The 14,501-nt window shown below is 31.4% G+C and overlaps 1 protein-coding gene across 1 annotated transcript in view; it reads left to right on the top strand.

Annotated features, from left to right (window-relative positions):
* LOC122501091 (zinc finger protein-like 1 homolog) overlaps positions 1-14,501 on the top strand; it is a 75,236-nt gene that overhangs the window by 17,003 nt on the left and 43,732 nt on the right. Inside the window, exon 2 of the mRNA XM_043610356.1 lies at positions 4,560-4,865. Within this exon, the coding sequence (XP_043466291.1) occupies positions 4,560-4,865 (306 nt within the window). The remainder of the gene's footprint in view (positions 1-4,559; positions 4,866-14,501) is intronic.

Raw genomic sequence — 14,501 nt, 5'->3', positions numbered from 1 at the left:
GGGTGCCCACAACCGGGTACAAAATTTTTTTTGTCAAAAAATTCCCATTTCACTAAATTTCTAATAAAACTTTTTTATTTAAAGGAATCAATTTAATTCCTTCACTGACAGTCACCTTAGACCTCTAGCTTTAAATTCGTACACATATATTTGAATAATATGCACATGGACAAATGTTATGAGGCAAAAACAAAAGGGTGCCCACAACCGGAACACTTCCCTTATATAAAAAACTATTAAAAATTAATTTTTTTAAAAACAATAATTAATACTTTGTTTCACGAAGAAGATTTTGGTATTTTAAAATCGGTCAACTGGATTTCGATAAAATTTTTTTTTTATTTAAGACTACAAAAAAACTAAATTGTTAATAACATTAACAACTAGGATAGGAATTCTAGTAGGCTGCTCGCACAATCATGTTCTATTCTATTTTATTAGTCTGTCTCCTTCTATCTCATTAGAAACGTATCGGACATACAGCTCCGACAATCCTTGTGCGAGCAGCCTTAAGGAGGATCCCTCATGAGAAGTGAGCAAAATATGTCAAAATTCAACATTTTTTTCTCGCTTATTTTATCATAAAATTTAAAAAGCCTTTTTGCATAATAAATAGTATAACTTAAAGTATTAAAAACAATTAAAATTTTGAAAAATTTTATATTATGTTAGGGTGTAGAGGGCGTCATAAACGATGCTTTTATTTTGAGGCGCTTCGCGGCTGCATGTCTAGAGCCGCCCCCAGTGCTCTAAAACAAAAAACTACAAGAGCTTTTACAGATGGGGTAATAATCTAGTGGTTATACCTAAAATTACCTTAAAATATCAAAATTTAAAAAAATAGCACCACTTTTAACAAAAAATTGAAAAATTACATTTTTTTTAAAAAAAGTATTAAAAATGGTTTTTTATTTAATTTTTTAGGTATACCCACTAAAGAACATATTTTTTAACAATATGCAAAAAGAATTAGACAGAAACATCCATCCGTTAACTCAGAATCCCTGCAACCGATTTAAAAAACAGCGTTTTGAGAAAAACGCAGTTAAAGTTTTAGTAGGAGAGACCGGGGCTTAATGAATCACTTCAATTTATTCAAAAGTGATAAGTCAGAGTAATTTCGGTTTCCGATCAAAATAATGTACTTGGTATACTGTAAGTTTGTACCAAATTTCATTGTTATTCATTTATTATTGTTGAAAATAAGGTATGAGCATTCAAATTTTTTTTTCAAAACGTAAAATTTTTAAAAATTCGTATCTTGTAAACAGCTGGGTAAAAAAATTTGAAAAAAATTCTAAAGCTCTTTTTCAACGAGTACTAATAGATTAAAAATGTTTGATCCAAATAAAAAATGTGAATTTTGACGATATGTTGCTTTGGCGTGAAATGTCTCATATGTACTTTTATACAACTCAGGCGTATTATGGTCACTTTATCTACCTGTACAGGCGCGTACTAAGTTCCCCCTTATAACCCAGCAGTAAAAAAAAAACCATTGTAGCCCTAGGGAGATAAAGTGTACATTACTAATAGGGTACCCGAAATTAATCCGGAAAAATTCGAATTAGTCCGAAACAGTCAAAAAGTAGTCCGAACCATTTTGTGAATGTTAATAAAAAAATAATTATACAAGTTACACATATCAATTATTCTTACTTTATGGTACATTCAACATATTTTTCGATTTACCTATATCGCAATTTTATTTACATTAACTTAAAATTTCTAACACTTGGGGATTCGAACCTACACCTATCTAACATTATAACACGCCGAAATCAAATACACTAACCACTAAACCACGCTCGCATGGGAGTTCAAATTTATAATAGAATTTATGAAGTGCCACGAAAAGAAATTACAAGTATAATACGCAACTTGCAAATGTGAAATTATTAAATCCGGAATTAATCTGGTTTTGGTCAGGTTTTTGTCATACGAAATTATAATTATAGTTTGAATTTATCTACATTTAATACAAATTGTTATTAATATACAAATTCAATATTATACCAAAATCATTCCGGATTAAGTCTTTGAATTGGATTGAACATGGATTGTTTTGAACTGTCTGTGGATTGTATATATTTACAAATTCTTATAATAATAAGACTTATTTTCGGACTGGGGTGTTTTGATCGGATATTATTCGGATTGACGCTGACTATTACCGGATTCTTTGCATACAGATTTTGGATTGTTCCATACTTGTTTCGGAGTAAATCTTTTAACTGGATTAAATTCGGATTATTGCGGACTGATTTCATATTCTTTACATATTCATTTCTGATTATTTCGTATTTATTTTAGATGAGTTTTTTGACGGACATAATTTCGGATTGTTGCGTAATAATTACGGACTTAATTCATAGACATTTAAGATTTCTCCAGACTGATTTAGGATTCACAATTTCACTCGGATTGATGTTAGATTAACGCGGATCATTTTCGTACAATTATCGGACTAATCCACACTAATATACCAGCATTTAATCCGGATTAGTCCGAAATTTTTACCAGGGATTGTTTCGTATTTGTTTCGGAATACAGATTTCGGATTATACCTTTTAGTTGGATTAAATCCGGATTATTGCAGACAATTTTCGGATTCTTAGCATACAGATTTTGGATTGTTTCGTACTTGTTTCGGATTAGGATTTTGCCACACTTAATTTCAAATTGCGGACTTATTCCTTATTCTTTACATATTGATATCGGATAATTCCGTACTTATTTTAGAAGAATTCTTCAACGGTCATAAATTTGGATCGTTGCGGACTAATGACGGACTGAATTCGTAGACATTCAGCATTACTCCGGAGTGTTTTCGGATTCAGGTTTTCGTTCGGATTGATATCAGACTAGCGCGGATCATTTTCGGACCTTTTTCGTACAATTTTCGGACTAATACGTACTAATCTGTCTGTATTTATAATCCGGAATTTGTCCGGAATTTTTACCAGGGTTTCCAATAAAATGCTGCACAGCCACCATTTTTTAATAAAATTTAAAAAATATATTTATTTTGCACATCCATAATCATGAAATGGTCAATCAAAAATCTGTAAAGTACGCTTCATTACGTACTTTACAGATTTTTGATTGACCATTTTCAGAAAATCAAAAATTTTTAAAAATAGGTAGGGGAGAGGGCCCTAAGGTGGTCACCCATCTTTTGAACGACTGTAGATTTCAAATGGAATTATATTTAAAGGTCAATAATACGGCGTTTGAAACTTTATCTTATCACCTAACTTCCTATCATAAAGTTTTTTTCATTTCATTAATAAAAAAAAAGTTATGGCACTTTTTAAAAAAAGTTGAAAATTCGACTTTTAAAAAAGTGGCCCCAAGGTGGTCACCATACAAACATTCACTAAAAAAGTTTTAAAAAAATGTAAAAAACGTACTATTAAGTTGTTTATTTAATATTAATTGTTTTTCAGGATCACAGAAACATATTACATATTTTTTTTTGCACTCTGTCCTTTCGTCAAAAATGATACTTTTTGTGTATGTATTAGTCAGGTAAAATTTTGAAAATAATTCTATTTCATTATTATTCATCATAAAACTTAAAAATTGATAAAATTCACATTCACAGTGATAAATGTTGATAAATATGGCGTATAAACACATTTTCATAAAAAATCAAAAGTGACCACCTTGGGGCCAAAAAAGTGTCCACCTTAGGGCCAAGACACAATTTTTTAAACGTTAATAAAAAATTTTTTTAAAGCACAATATTAATTATATTCATTTGGAATACTATTGTACGATATATAAAGATAATTATAACGATTTTTACTAATTTAAAATGGTTAATTTCGATGCTTTTAACACCCTGAGAAAAAAATTTCTCGATCATTTAAAAACAGAAATTTTACGACGTTCACGTTACAAAGAGACTCATACGACTATTTACCTCAAAACTTTACTGAAATCTTTGTCTTCTCAAATAATAACAATAACAAAAAACATTTGAAGATACTAACTAATATACAACAATTTTCTTAGGGTGACCACCTTAGGGCCCTGACCACCTTGGGGCCCTCTCCCCTATGGTAAAAACGTTCTCCTATCTACAAAAACAAACTTTTTGATAAAATATAATTTTTTCCTCATATCTGTCGATAAATCTATCATAAAAAATATCTTAAATGTCAGGCGCAAATTTCATGTTGACTTGTGTTATCAACAAAACTTTGTGCTACTCATTGCGCTACTTGAAAATGGTTATATCTATAATCGGACACTATGATTTTTAAAATAATGAATAAAATATTTTTTATTGCAATATAATGTAAAATAATACTATTTTAATAAAATAAAAACTTAAGACATTCGTCCAGTATATTTTTTAAAGTAATTACCACAATGCATTATTATTTATTTAAAAAAAAACACAAAAATGTCCGACTACACCTGCACTTACCCGATGACATTTTAAATAATTTTTCACAGATAATTGTAATTCACGGCGATTTATAATCAGTCAGTAAATTTTTATTTCTAAGCTTATAAATCTTTAATTTCTCTATACGTATCATTTACAGTGCATAGTACAATCGTATTTACAATGGCTACAAGACAGTGATTGGACTCCAGTTTGCACAATATGTTCAGAAAATTTAAATGAAGGAGACTGTGTGAGGTTGATCTGCTATCATGTCTATCATTGGAGATGTTTGGATAAATTTGCAAGAAACTTACCAACTACAACAGCACCTGCAGGATACACGTGCCCTACCTGTCAATCACGAATATTTCCACAGTCAAATTTAGTATCTCCAGTTGCTGATGTACTTAGAGAAAAATTGGCTGGCGTCAACTGGGCAAGAGCAGGTCTTGGATTACCTTTAGTAAGCATTTTTCTATTTTCAGGCAAAATTTCTCATGTGTACCAACCTCAAATATACAGGTTATCGGAACAGCAAATTTTTGACAGTTTGTTTCAATATTATACAACAGCATGAAACAAATTTTTAACCTGTATGTTTCCTAAAGGTTTTTTTTCTACTCTTTTCAATTTTTTTAAACAAAAAATCAATCAAAAATATTTTTGACTTCTTTTAAGAAAGGACCCTTTTTCTAGCCTTAAAGTAAAGCTTAGGATGTATACTTTCAACAAGCGAAATAAAGAAAATTATGTTCTGTTTGTTTCTAAGATATTTATAATTAAATAACTAAAAATTAATTTAAAAAATTGGTAAAAATTATTTAAAAATACTTTTTATGGGATTCATTGGATGTGGAATTTAGAAAGCTTTAAAATGATTACTTCAAAAGTATTTTTACTTTATTTGTTTACAATTATATCATTTTTTATTAATTAATTAATATCTCGAATACGAAAAAATGTCATTTTTAAAAACTTTTTAATTTCAAAAGGGTAATCAAAATTCCAATTTTTAAAAGTAGGGTAGGGTGGGGCAATACTATTCTTGTTTGGATTTTTGAGTCTAAAAAATGTATTTAAAAAAAAATAAAAAAACCGTTTGAAAACTTGACTTCTTAGCTACAATTTTTCCATGTATTATTTTGCTGTAACTCGATTCTGTTCCGAACTACAGCGATTTTACGAATTTTTTTTTTATGTCGAAAAAAACGAGGGGCGAAACTATTCTTGCAGCTATTGACGATATAATACTAAAAAAAAATACAAAAATTAATTTGTTAATTGAAGGAGTTTTTCTCTTCCAATTTCTTACCATACTAACCTAAAAACAAGCACACACGAGCACACAAAAAATACACTTTTTCTTTCTTTCTTCTTAAATGACTTTTGGCGTAGCCGACTGTCAGAATTAAAAAAAACACTGTTTCGTAGTTTTTGCTGTCATCAGTGGGCGAATAGTTTTGCCCCAACCGCACATTTTTTGAAAAAACACTTGTAAAATTTTTGACCAATAGAATATCAAAAATCCATTATGATATTCGTGTTCAGCAGTAAATTTGACTTTAGAAAACACTTACCCGGTAATTTTTCCGACCGTTTATCACTATTTACAATGGCAGACTAAATGAGTGAAAACAAGTAAGTGAGTCTATCAAAATCACATTTAAGTACCTAACTCCTATGATAGATGGCGCCAGAAGCTCAAATGTGGCGTACAATGTTCATTTCACATGACAAGTATACAGAAAAAAGGGTCCATTTTCAAAACAATTTTTGTTTTTCAAAAAAGGTCAAATTTTAAATTTTTTTCTTGCTTTTGAAAGAACAGGAAAAAACCTTTAGAATGCATATAGGACAACAATTTTTTACATTGTTATGTAATAGCTATGACTATTTGAAAAACCTAAGGTGCTGTGGGGTGATGTGAAACATGGGGTCATGTGCAGCACTGCCGATTTCTGATCTGCAGTTTGATATTGAACAGAGCCAAGTATTGCCATTTGTTTGTGTCCTCAGTAACTTGTTTTTGATATACAGTAAGAGTATCTAACTATGAATCACCCCTAAGCGTGAGTGCGAGTGAGCGAACATTGAACGCCGCATAAGAGTGTCCTCTTCGCACTCGTGGACTGATGCATAGTTAGGTATTCTTACTGTATAACTCACGAGACAATGAAACTGAAGTTGTAAACGTTTGTTCGACGAAAAATATAATACGTAACAATTTCCCCGCTTCAGATACAATTTTTTTTCCACATTTATTATAGATACTAATATTAGAAGCCATTAGAAATTATTTTCAAGTGAAACCAGGTAGGGGAGAGCAACGATTTTGATTTTTGTCACGGATTTTTGAAAAAATCCGCGACAAAAAATCAAAATCAAAATCTGAATTTTCGAAAAATCCGTGACAAAAAAAATGTCAAAATCGTTGCCCTCCCCGACCTGGTTTCACTTGAAAATAATTTTTAATGGCTTCTAATATTAATATCTATAATAAATGTGGAAAAAAAATTGGATCTGAGGCGGGGAAATAGAAATTGTTTCAAAATTTCTGAATTTTCGAAAAATCCGTGACAAGAAATCAAAATCATTGCCCTCCCCGACCTGGTTCCAGTTGAAAATAATTTCTTATGATTCCTGACATTAGTATTTTTAATAAATGTGGAAAAAATTGGATCTGAGGCGGGGAAATAGAAATTGTTACGTATTATATTTTTCGTCGAACAAACGTTGGTAACTTCAATTTCATCTTGAAAATAATTTTTAATGGCTTCTAATACTAGTATCTAATATTAGTATCCCCCCCCCACCCACAGTGAGACCAAACTGGAATTTAATGTTTATAATCGTCCAGAGTCCTCATTTCAAAAAATCAAAATCATTGCCCTTCCCGACCTGGTTCCAGTTGAAAATAATTTCTTATGATTCTTGACATTAGTATTTTTAATAAATGTGGAAAAAAAATTGGATCTGAGGCGAGGAAATTGATACGTATTATATTTTTCGTCGAACAAACGTTGGTAACTTCAGTTTCATACGAGACAGCTCGCAGCTAGGTTCGCTGTACGTAAGTTGACTTAAATTTCTCGAGCAGGAAATATTTCTCGCGCTTTACATTTCTAGTCGTTTCGTTAAGGGTTTTAATTTGTTTTATAGATAAGAATGTGTTTATTGTTGGTTTTTTAGGTGTTTTTAAATATCTGTTTATATTTTGTGTTTCCATTGCATTGTATTGCGTACAAATCATTTTTTGCAAAATATCATATTTGGGGTGATGTGCAACACTTTTTTCTTTTTTATACTTTACGTGCCATAACTGCGATCCACATGATGAATAAAAAATTCTGAGTTATTTTCCTTTAATTATATTCCTTATTCAGTTAGGAATGAATAAAAGATTAAACAAAAAAATTTTTTTTTCTTTGCTGAAATCTCCACTTTTCAGAGGTCAACTATACCTTAGTAAATTTTTTTGGCAGATTTCGATTAGTTTGCATTGAAAAATCCTAAAATTAATAATTAAAGAGATTTTCATCGATATTTATGCATTACATACCTTAATTTTACTGGTGTTGCACATCACCCCAACTTTTTTGGAAAATGCAAAAAAAGACGTTTTTGAAAAAGCGAAAAATTTGTAGGAAACATTTAAAATTCTGAAAATCTAATAATGGAGAAATATTCTATTATAATGCTTCTAAGTAATTCAATTTTGAAATATTTAAAAATTTAATTATTTGACATGTTTTTTGTCCAACGAGAAAAAACGTTGCACATCACCCCACAACACCCTGCTGATTAAACTGAACCAAAATTTTCAACCCCCCCCCCCACAGTGAGACCAAACTAGAATTTAATGTTTATAATTGTCCAGAGTCCTCATTTCTTAACCGATTTTACAATTTTTTTTACATGAAAGATTATAAAATTTGGAAGAGATTTCTCGAGGCCGAATTTCAAATTTCTATTTGTTTATAATAATTTTTTTATTTCAAAGTTTAACAAAAGTATCATTTTTTAAGAAAAAATTACCTCCAGTTGCTATAGTTAAATGCCATAGACAAAAAACTATTTTAAGATACACCTAGAGTACTCCCTAAACTATAAAAAAATTGAACTCGTAAAAATTTGCAGGTTATAAATTAATAATGTTAATAAGTAATTAAAGTTACAACGAATTACACCGGCACAAAAAAAAATTTCGAGTGCGAAGAGTGAAATATGGTAGGTTCTCTTTCTTAAGATGTATCTAAGAAGAAAAACGTGGTCGGACCTAAAGTTTGGTGCTGGTATTTTTTTGCACGCCTGGTAAGGTGGTTAAGTCTGAGAAATTGATTTCCATGAGAATTTACTTACTTTTTATATCTAAAACAGTCTTTTCGAATGTTTTTACTTTTGATTTGAATTCAGTGACTATAATTACATAAAAATTGAATGCATAAAAGAAATTAAAAATGTCGGATCCAAAATAGCAAACCTAAAATGGCGGATTTAAAAAAAAATTCGGATTTCCTAAAAAATCGTTGCTCGGGGGTTTTTGGGGTCAATGATTACAAATTTGAAGTCGGTTTTAAAAAATTAAAAATGGCGAATCCAATATGGCGGCCAAAAAAATTTTTAATTTCTCAGAATTGAATATAATGTCGGTTTTTACCAAATTTTAAATGGAAAATTGAATACGGCTTACGATTAAAATTTTTACATACTCTTTTGATTCTTTTTACTTACAATTAGGTGTTTCCTGAATAAATATTTATAAATTATCAAAATAATATTATTTTTTTTCATCCTGACAAAATATCGGCCGTTTTTGCAGTCAGCGCATATTTTGATTCTTTTTACTTACAATTAGGTGTTTCCTGAATAAATATTTATAAATTATCAAAATAATATTATTTTTTTCATGCTGACAAAATATCGGCCCTTTTTGCAGTCAGCGCCAGGTCAAATCTCTGCCAACTTATTCATAGCAAATTATAATAGCCAATATTAGGACGTAGCTCGGTCCAGTAATGGCACTTTAGTGGCACAAATTTTGTATCTTTGTTGAAAAAATACAATTGCCAATATTAGAACGTAGCTCGGCCCAGTAATGGCACATTAATGGCTAAAATTTTATATCAATGATGGCAAATTAAAATTGACAATAATAGGAGGTAGCTTGGCCCAGTAATGTCACATTAATGCCTAACATTTTGTATCTATGATGTCAAATTATAATTGCCAATATTGGGACGTAGCTCGGCCCAATAATGGCACAGTATCGGCCAGTGTAGTGTAGCTTATAAAAACCTTTTTTTCTTCCTCGACTTCACGTCAGAGTAGAAGAGTGGTCAGAGTACACTTACCGGGATGCAATCGGTGAAACTTCACATGGGATTGAAATAAATAGAGTTGATATAGTGGAGCTTTTTTTATCCTAAGTAAATATTCTCCTAGCTTTCTTTTGTTTGTTAAAATGTATGCAGTTAGTTTTCGCCACAGGGTGTTTCTGGCTGATGAGAAATATAAATAATGTAAAATGTGTTTTTATGTGGTAATTTGAAAAAAAAGATTATGTATATATGTCGTAGGCAACTAGAAGAATCCGGCATTAAGCTTAATTCCTAGGCAATAAGCTTACTGCCGGCAATTAGACGAATACACGACAAAATCGTTCAGATTTGTCTATTTGCCTAGGCAGTAAGCTTATTGCCCGATGAAGATTCGGCAATTAGATGATTCACATTAGAATCCATTTGCAGTGCACAAACGTCCTATAAAAAATTAATTAAAAACAATAATAATGATAATAATATATTGATAATAATATTCCTTGACTCATATAAATAATTCTTGACTAAAATAAATATTGCTTGAGTCAAATAAACATTTCTTAACTGAAATAAATCATTCTGGACAGAATTAAATATTTCTTGGGTAGAAAAAATATTTCTTGAGTCTAATAAACATTTCTTGGATCAATTAAATAATTCTGGACAGAATTAAATATTTTTTGAGTAAAAAAAATATTTCCTGAGTCAAATAAATAATTTCTATTTTCCTAAGAAATATTTTTTTTCATCCAAGAATTATTTCTTTTTGAGTCAAAAAATATTTATTAGACTCAAGAAATATTTTTTTTACCCAAGAAATATTTAATTCTGTCCAGAATGATTTATTTCAGTAAAGAAATGTTTATTTGACTCAAGCAATATTTATTTTAGTCGAAAATTATTTATATGAGTCAAGGAATATTATTATCTTTATTATTGTTTTTAATTAATTTTTTATAGGACGTTTGTGCACTGCAAATGGATTCTAATGTGAATCGTCTAATTGCCGAATCTTCATCGGGCAATAAGCTTACTGCCGGGCATTAAGCTTACTGCCTAGGCAAATAGACAAATCTGAACGATTTCGTCGTGTATTCGTCTAATTGCCGGCAGTAAGCTTATTGCCTAGGAATTAAGCTTAATGCCGGATTCTTCTACACGGAAAGAATTTTGGACAGGCTGCAGGCTTTGCATGAGTGCCGCTAGAGCTCTCTGCCTCAAGCTCGCAGTTAACCTCAAAAAGGCGAGAATCTACTCCCGAAAGGTAAGCAGCAACTCCTCAGGGGCAGCTGCTCACCTTTCGGGAGTAGATGCTCGCTTTTTTGAGGTGAGCTGCGAGCCCTGTGCAAGGGGCACTAATTTCGGACATGAAAAGCCAGCAGCCTGCCTAAAATTCTTTCAGTGTAGTTGCCTACGACATATATATATGAGAGAGTTTGTCGACGAGTTGGCTTTGAAAGCCCGTTTTCGACGCAGAATTGTTCTAAATTTTTGCAAAACGTTTTTGTTCATTTTTTTGCGTTGTATCAGAATTTATATTGTTGTTTTAAAAATAAATGAAAAACAAACAATTGGTCAGAGTGTTAGGCTTTGGTGCGTCAGGCTCAGGTATCGATCCTCGCGAGCGGTAAGAATTTTTCAAATGTTTGTAAGTTTGCGTTTAATTTAAGAAAATAAACCTTACAAATTAATTAGTTAATTAATTAAACAATATTATTATTTTTTTAATTTTGACAATACTGGGGGAGTAATGGCAGCCGGTATTGGGCCATTAATTTCTGCCGTTTTTAATTTCGCACTTGGAGTTACTTAAATCATTTATTAGGGTAATGTCACCTTGAGTGGACCGCCTAAGCTTTTTTTCTAAAAAATTCTTTATGACAGCAAATTAATCGGAGGTTTCTATTCCAAGCTTTAGTTTAGATCCCTAGATAAGTGTTTCTACCATAATAGCTTTGATTTTTTTTTATTTGGAAGAAAAAATTGACTTCAAAAAAAAGCTAATTTTTAAGGAATAAAAAAGTGTAACCTTGAGTGGACCACTCCTAAAAAATTGCAAAAGTTATTTTAAATTCTTTAATGTATTTAATATTTCTGATATATTAAAACAAAATTTATGCTTATGCAGCTTCAGACCATGTATGAGTCTCAATGTTTGCAAGTGAAACCATTTTTAATAATTTTGGCACATATCACAAAAAAATTAATAAAGAACATAAAACAAATTTTTAAACCAATTTATTGTCAATTTATATCCATAAAAATGGTAAGCTGACATTAAAAATGGAAAAACATGCAGTCCACTCATGGTTTCAAACAGTGATCCACTCATGGTGACATGCAACTTTTTATGGCAGCCACCACAATTTTTTTTAGTCAAAATTATCACTAAATTAAACTAAGACAATCAATTTCAATGTCCAAAGTAGTAGGAAAAAAATAAGTTACCTTTTAAAACTTAAATTTTACACTACTTTTATACTTCCGATTCACTTTACTTATTGTAAGAGCGACTTTTTTTGGTTTGTGTTCTTAAAAACGCGTTACATCAAACGGTAACGTATATGATTATCGCGGAACTTAATTTCTTACGGTTTCTAGGTGCGGTGCTGCTATTCGCACTATTTATTTGACGTTTCCGCTGTCAGATAACTTAAAAGCTCAGGCGGTCCAGTCAAAGTAGTGGTCCTTGGTAAAGGCGCACAAAAAATTTTCGGTTAATTTTCTAGGTTAAATTATGCCTTCATGGGTAAAAATAGATAAGAAGTTTACGATGCAGAGAAATTATTTTTGATTCCTCTGCTGTCTATGTCCGTTCAAAGGTCGTTTAAAATATTATATTAAGCAACAAGGGTATAAACCCAGTGGGCACAAAGACAAAAAACGTTCTTTAAACGTCTGTAGAACGTTTAATGTCTGACAATTTACGTTCAAAGAACATCCGAATGTTCCGAAACTTTTTTGGAACAGTCGGGCGTTCTTAAAACATAAATTGGCAGACATTAAACGTTCTACAGACGTTTAAAGAACGTTTTTCGTCTTTGTGCCCACTGGGAAGGCAGCCATTTGTTTACGGTCACAAAAATTATCGTAAACAAATTGGCTTACGATATTTTTTATTCCTAATGCACAAAAGTGTCGATTTCAGATAGCAGACGACAGGGAATAAAAGTCAGTCACTTGTTCGACTTATATGAAAATGGCGGCCGTTTTCTTTCATGGGCAAAAATAACGCATAGGATCAGCTGTTATGTTTGCACATGGGAGAAAATGGACGCCATTTTCATATGGTCGAACAAATGAGTGACTTTACTCCCTGTCGTCAGCTATCTAAAAGCGCCATTTTTGTGCATGTGGGATAAAAAATATCTTACATCCTGAAGACATCCTTAGGACATAAGATGTCTTTTGGATGTCTTTCGAATGGACATAGACGTCCTAAATATGTCTTAAGGACGTCCTAAAGACGTCCCAGTGCCCACAGGGAAGAATTGGATTCGCCATTTTTAATTTTTAAAAACCGACTTTAAATTCGTAATTTCTTTTATGTAGGGAAGACTGAGGCGAAAAGTTAAATTTTTCATAAATGATTTTATACAACTTATGGTCACTTTATCTACCTGTACAGGCGCGTACTAAGTTCCCCCTTATAACCCAGCAGTCAATAAAGTAACCATTATAGCCCTAGGGAGATAAAGGGTACATTATTAACCACTCACAGGTCAATAAAGTACCCTTTATCTCCCTAGGGCAATAATGGTTACTTTATTGACCAGCTGGGTTATATGGGAGAACTTGGCATGCACCGGTACTGGTAGCAGAGAGTAACCATAATACGCCTTTGTTGTATAAAGCAAAGTATATAACAAGGGAGGTAACCTCGTTTATGACCTCGCTCGGTGCTCGGTACATAAACTGGGACTTACCTCCCTTGTAGCATAATGTACTATTTTTTAGACAATATAATCTGCTTAGATGCAAATATTTATATATCAATATTGTAGGGCAACTTGTCCTCTACAACTTTCAATAAAAAAGTTTCTGATATTTTCGCATAAAATACATGTTTTGTCCTTTTTTGAAAATTTTGTTCTTTTTAACTTTTCGCCCCATGCTGGGGCGAAAAGTTAAATGGCTGGGGCTAGATGTTAAATTCTATGTTTAGCCTACTAAAACTATTTTCTGATAGGGGAACGTCCATAAACTACGTAGACCAATTTTTTGGAAATTTTACCCCCCCCCCTCCCCCCACGTGGACGCAATTACATGTATTAGCGCCATTTTTTCCTCTTATGGTAGACAATTGCTTGACCCCCCCCTCCCCCTAGACGTGCTACGTAGTTTATGAACGTTCCCTAGGTGTTAAGTAGTAGATAAGTTAAAGTATACGTAAACAATTAATTTAGTTCATAAAAGATCTGTGTTTATTTAACAAAAGCTTCAGAACAGTTATATAAAGTTAATAAATTAAAATTTAAAAAAAAAAATTTTTTGGTTTATTTTACGTAAACGGTCTTGTTTATTGACAGAGTACTTACCTAATGTCAAATAAATCATTTTTAAACAAATAAACCCAAAAAAACAAAAAATGTAAAAAAAATTTTAACAACATGTAAAAATACATTCAACGTTTCGGCCCATTGTGCATTTTTGGCTTTAATAACAAATATAAAAAATCTGACTACAGATATTTAGGAAATATCTTCAGGTATCTCTTCAGGGGACCCAAATAAGGACCTAAAAAAATCGCGATGAGAATAAATTCAAAAAATATACTTAAA

This window comes from Leptopilina heterotoma, unplaced genomic scaffold (assembly GCF_015476425.1).
Source record: "Leptopilina heterotoma isolate Lh14 unplaced genomic scaffold, ASM1547642v1 Lhet_201, whole genome shotgun sequence".
NCBI classification, from domain to species: Eukaryota; Metazoa; Arthropoda; class Insecta; order Hymenoptera; family Figitidae; genus Leptopilina; species Leptopilina heterotoma.
The sequence above is the reverse complement of the archived record's forward strand: the minus strand, read 5'-3'. Positions and strand labels throughout refer to the sequence as shown.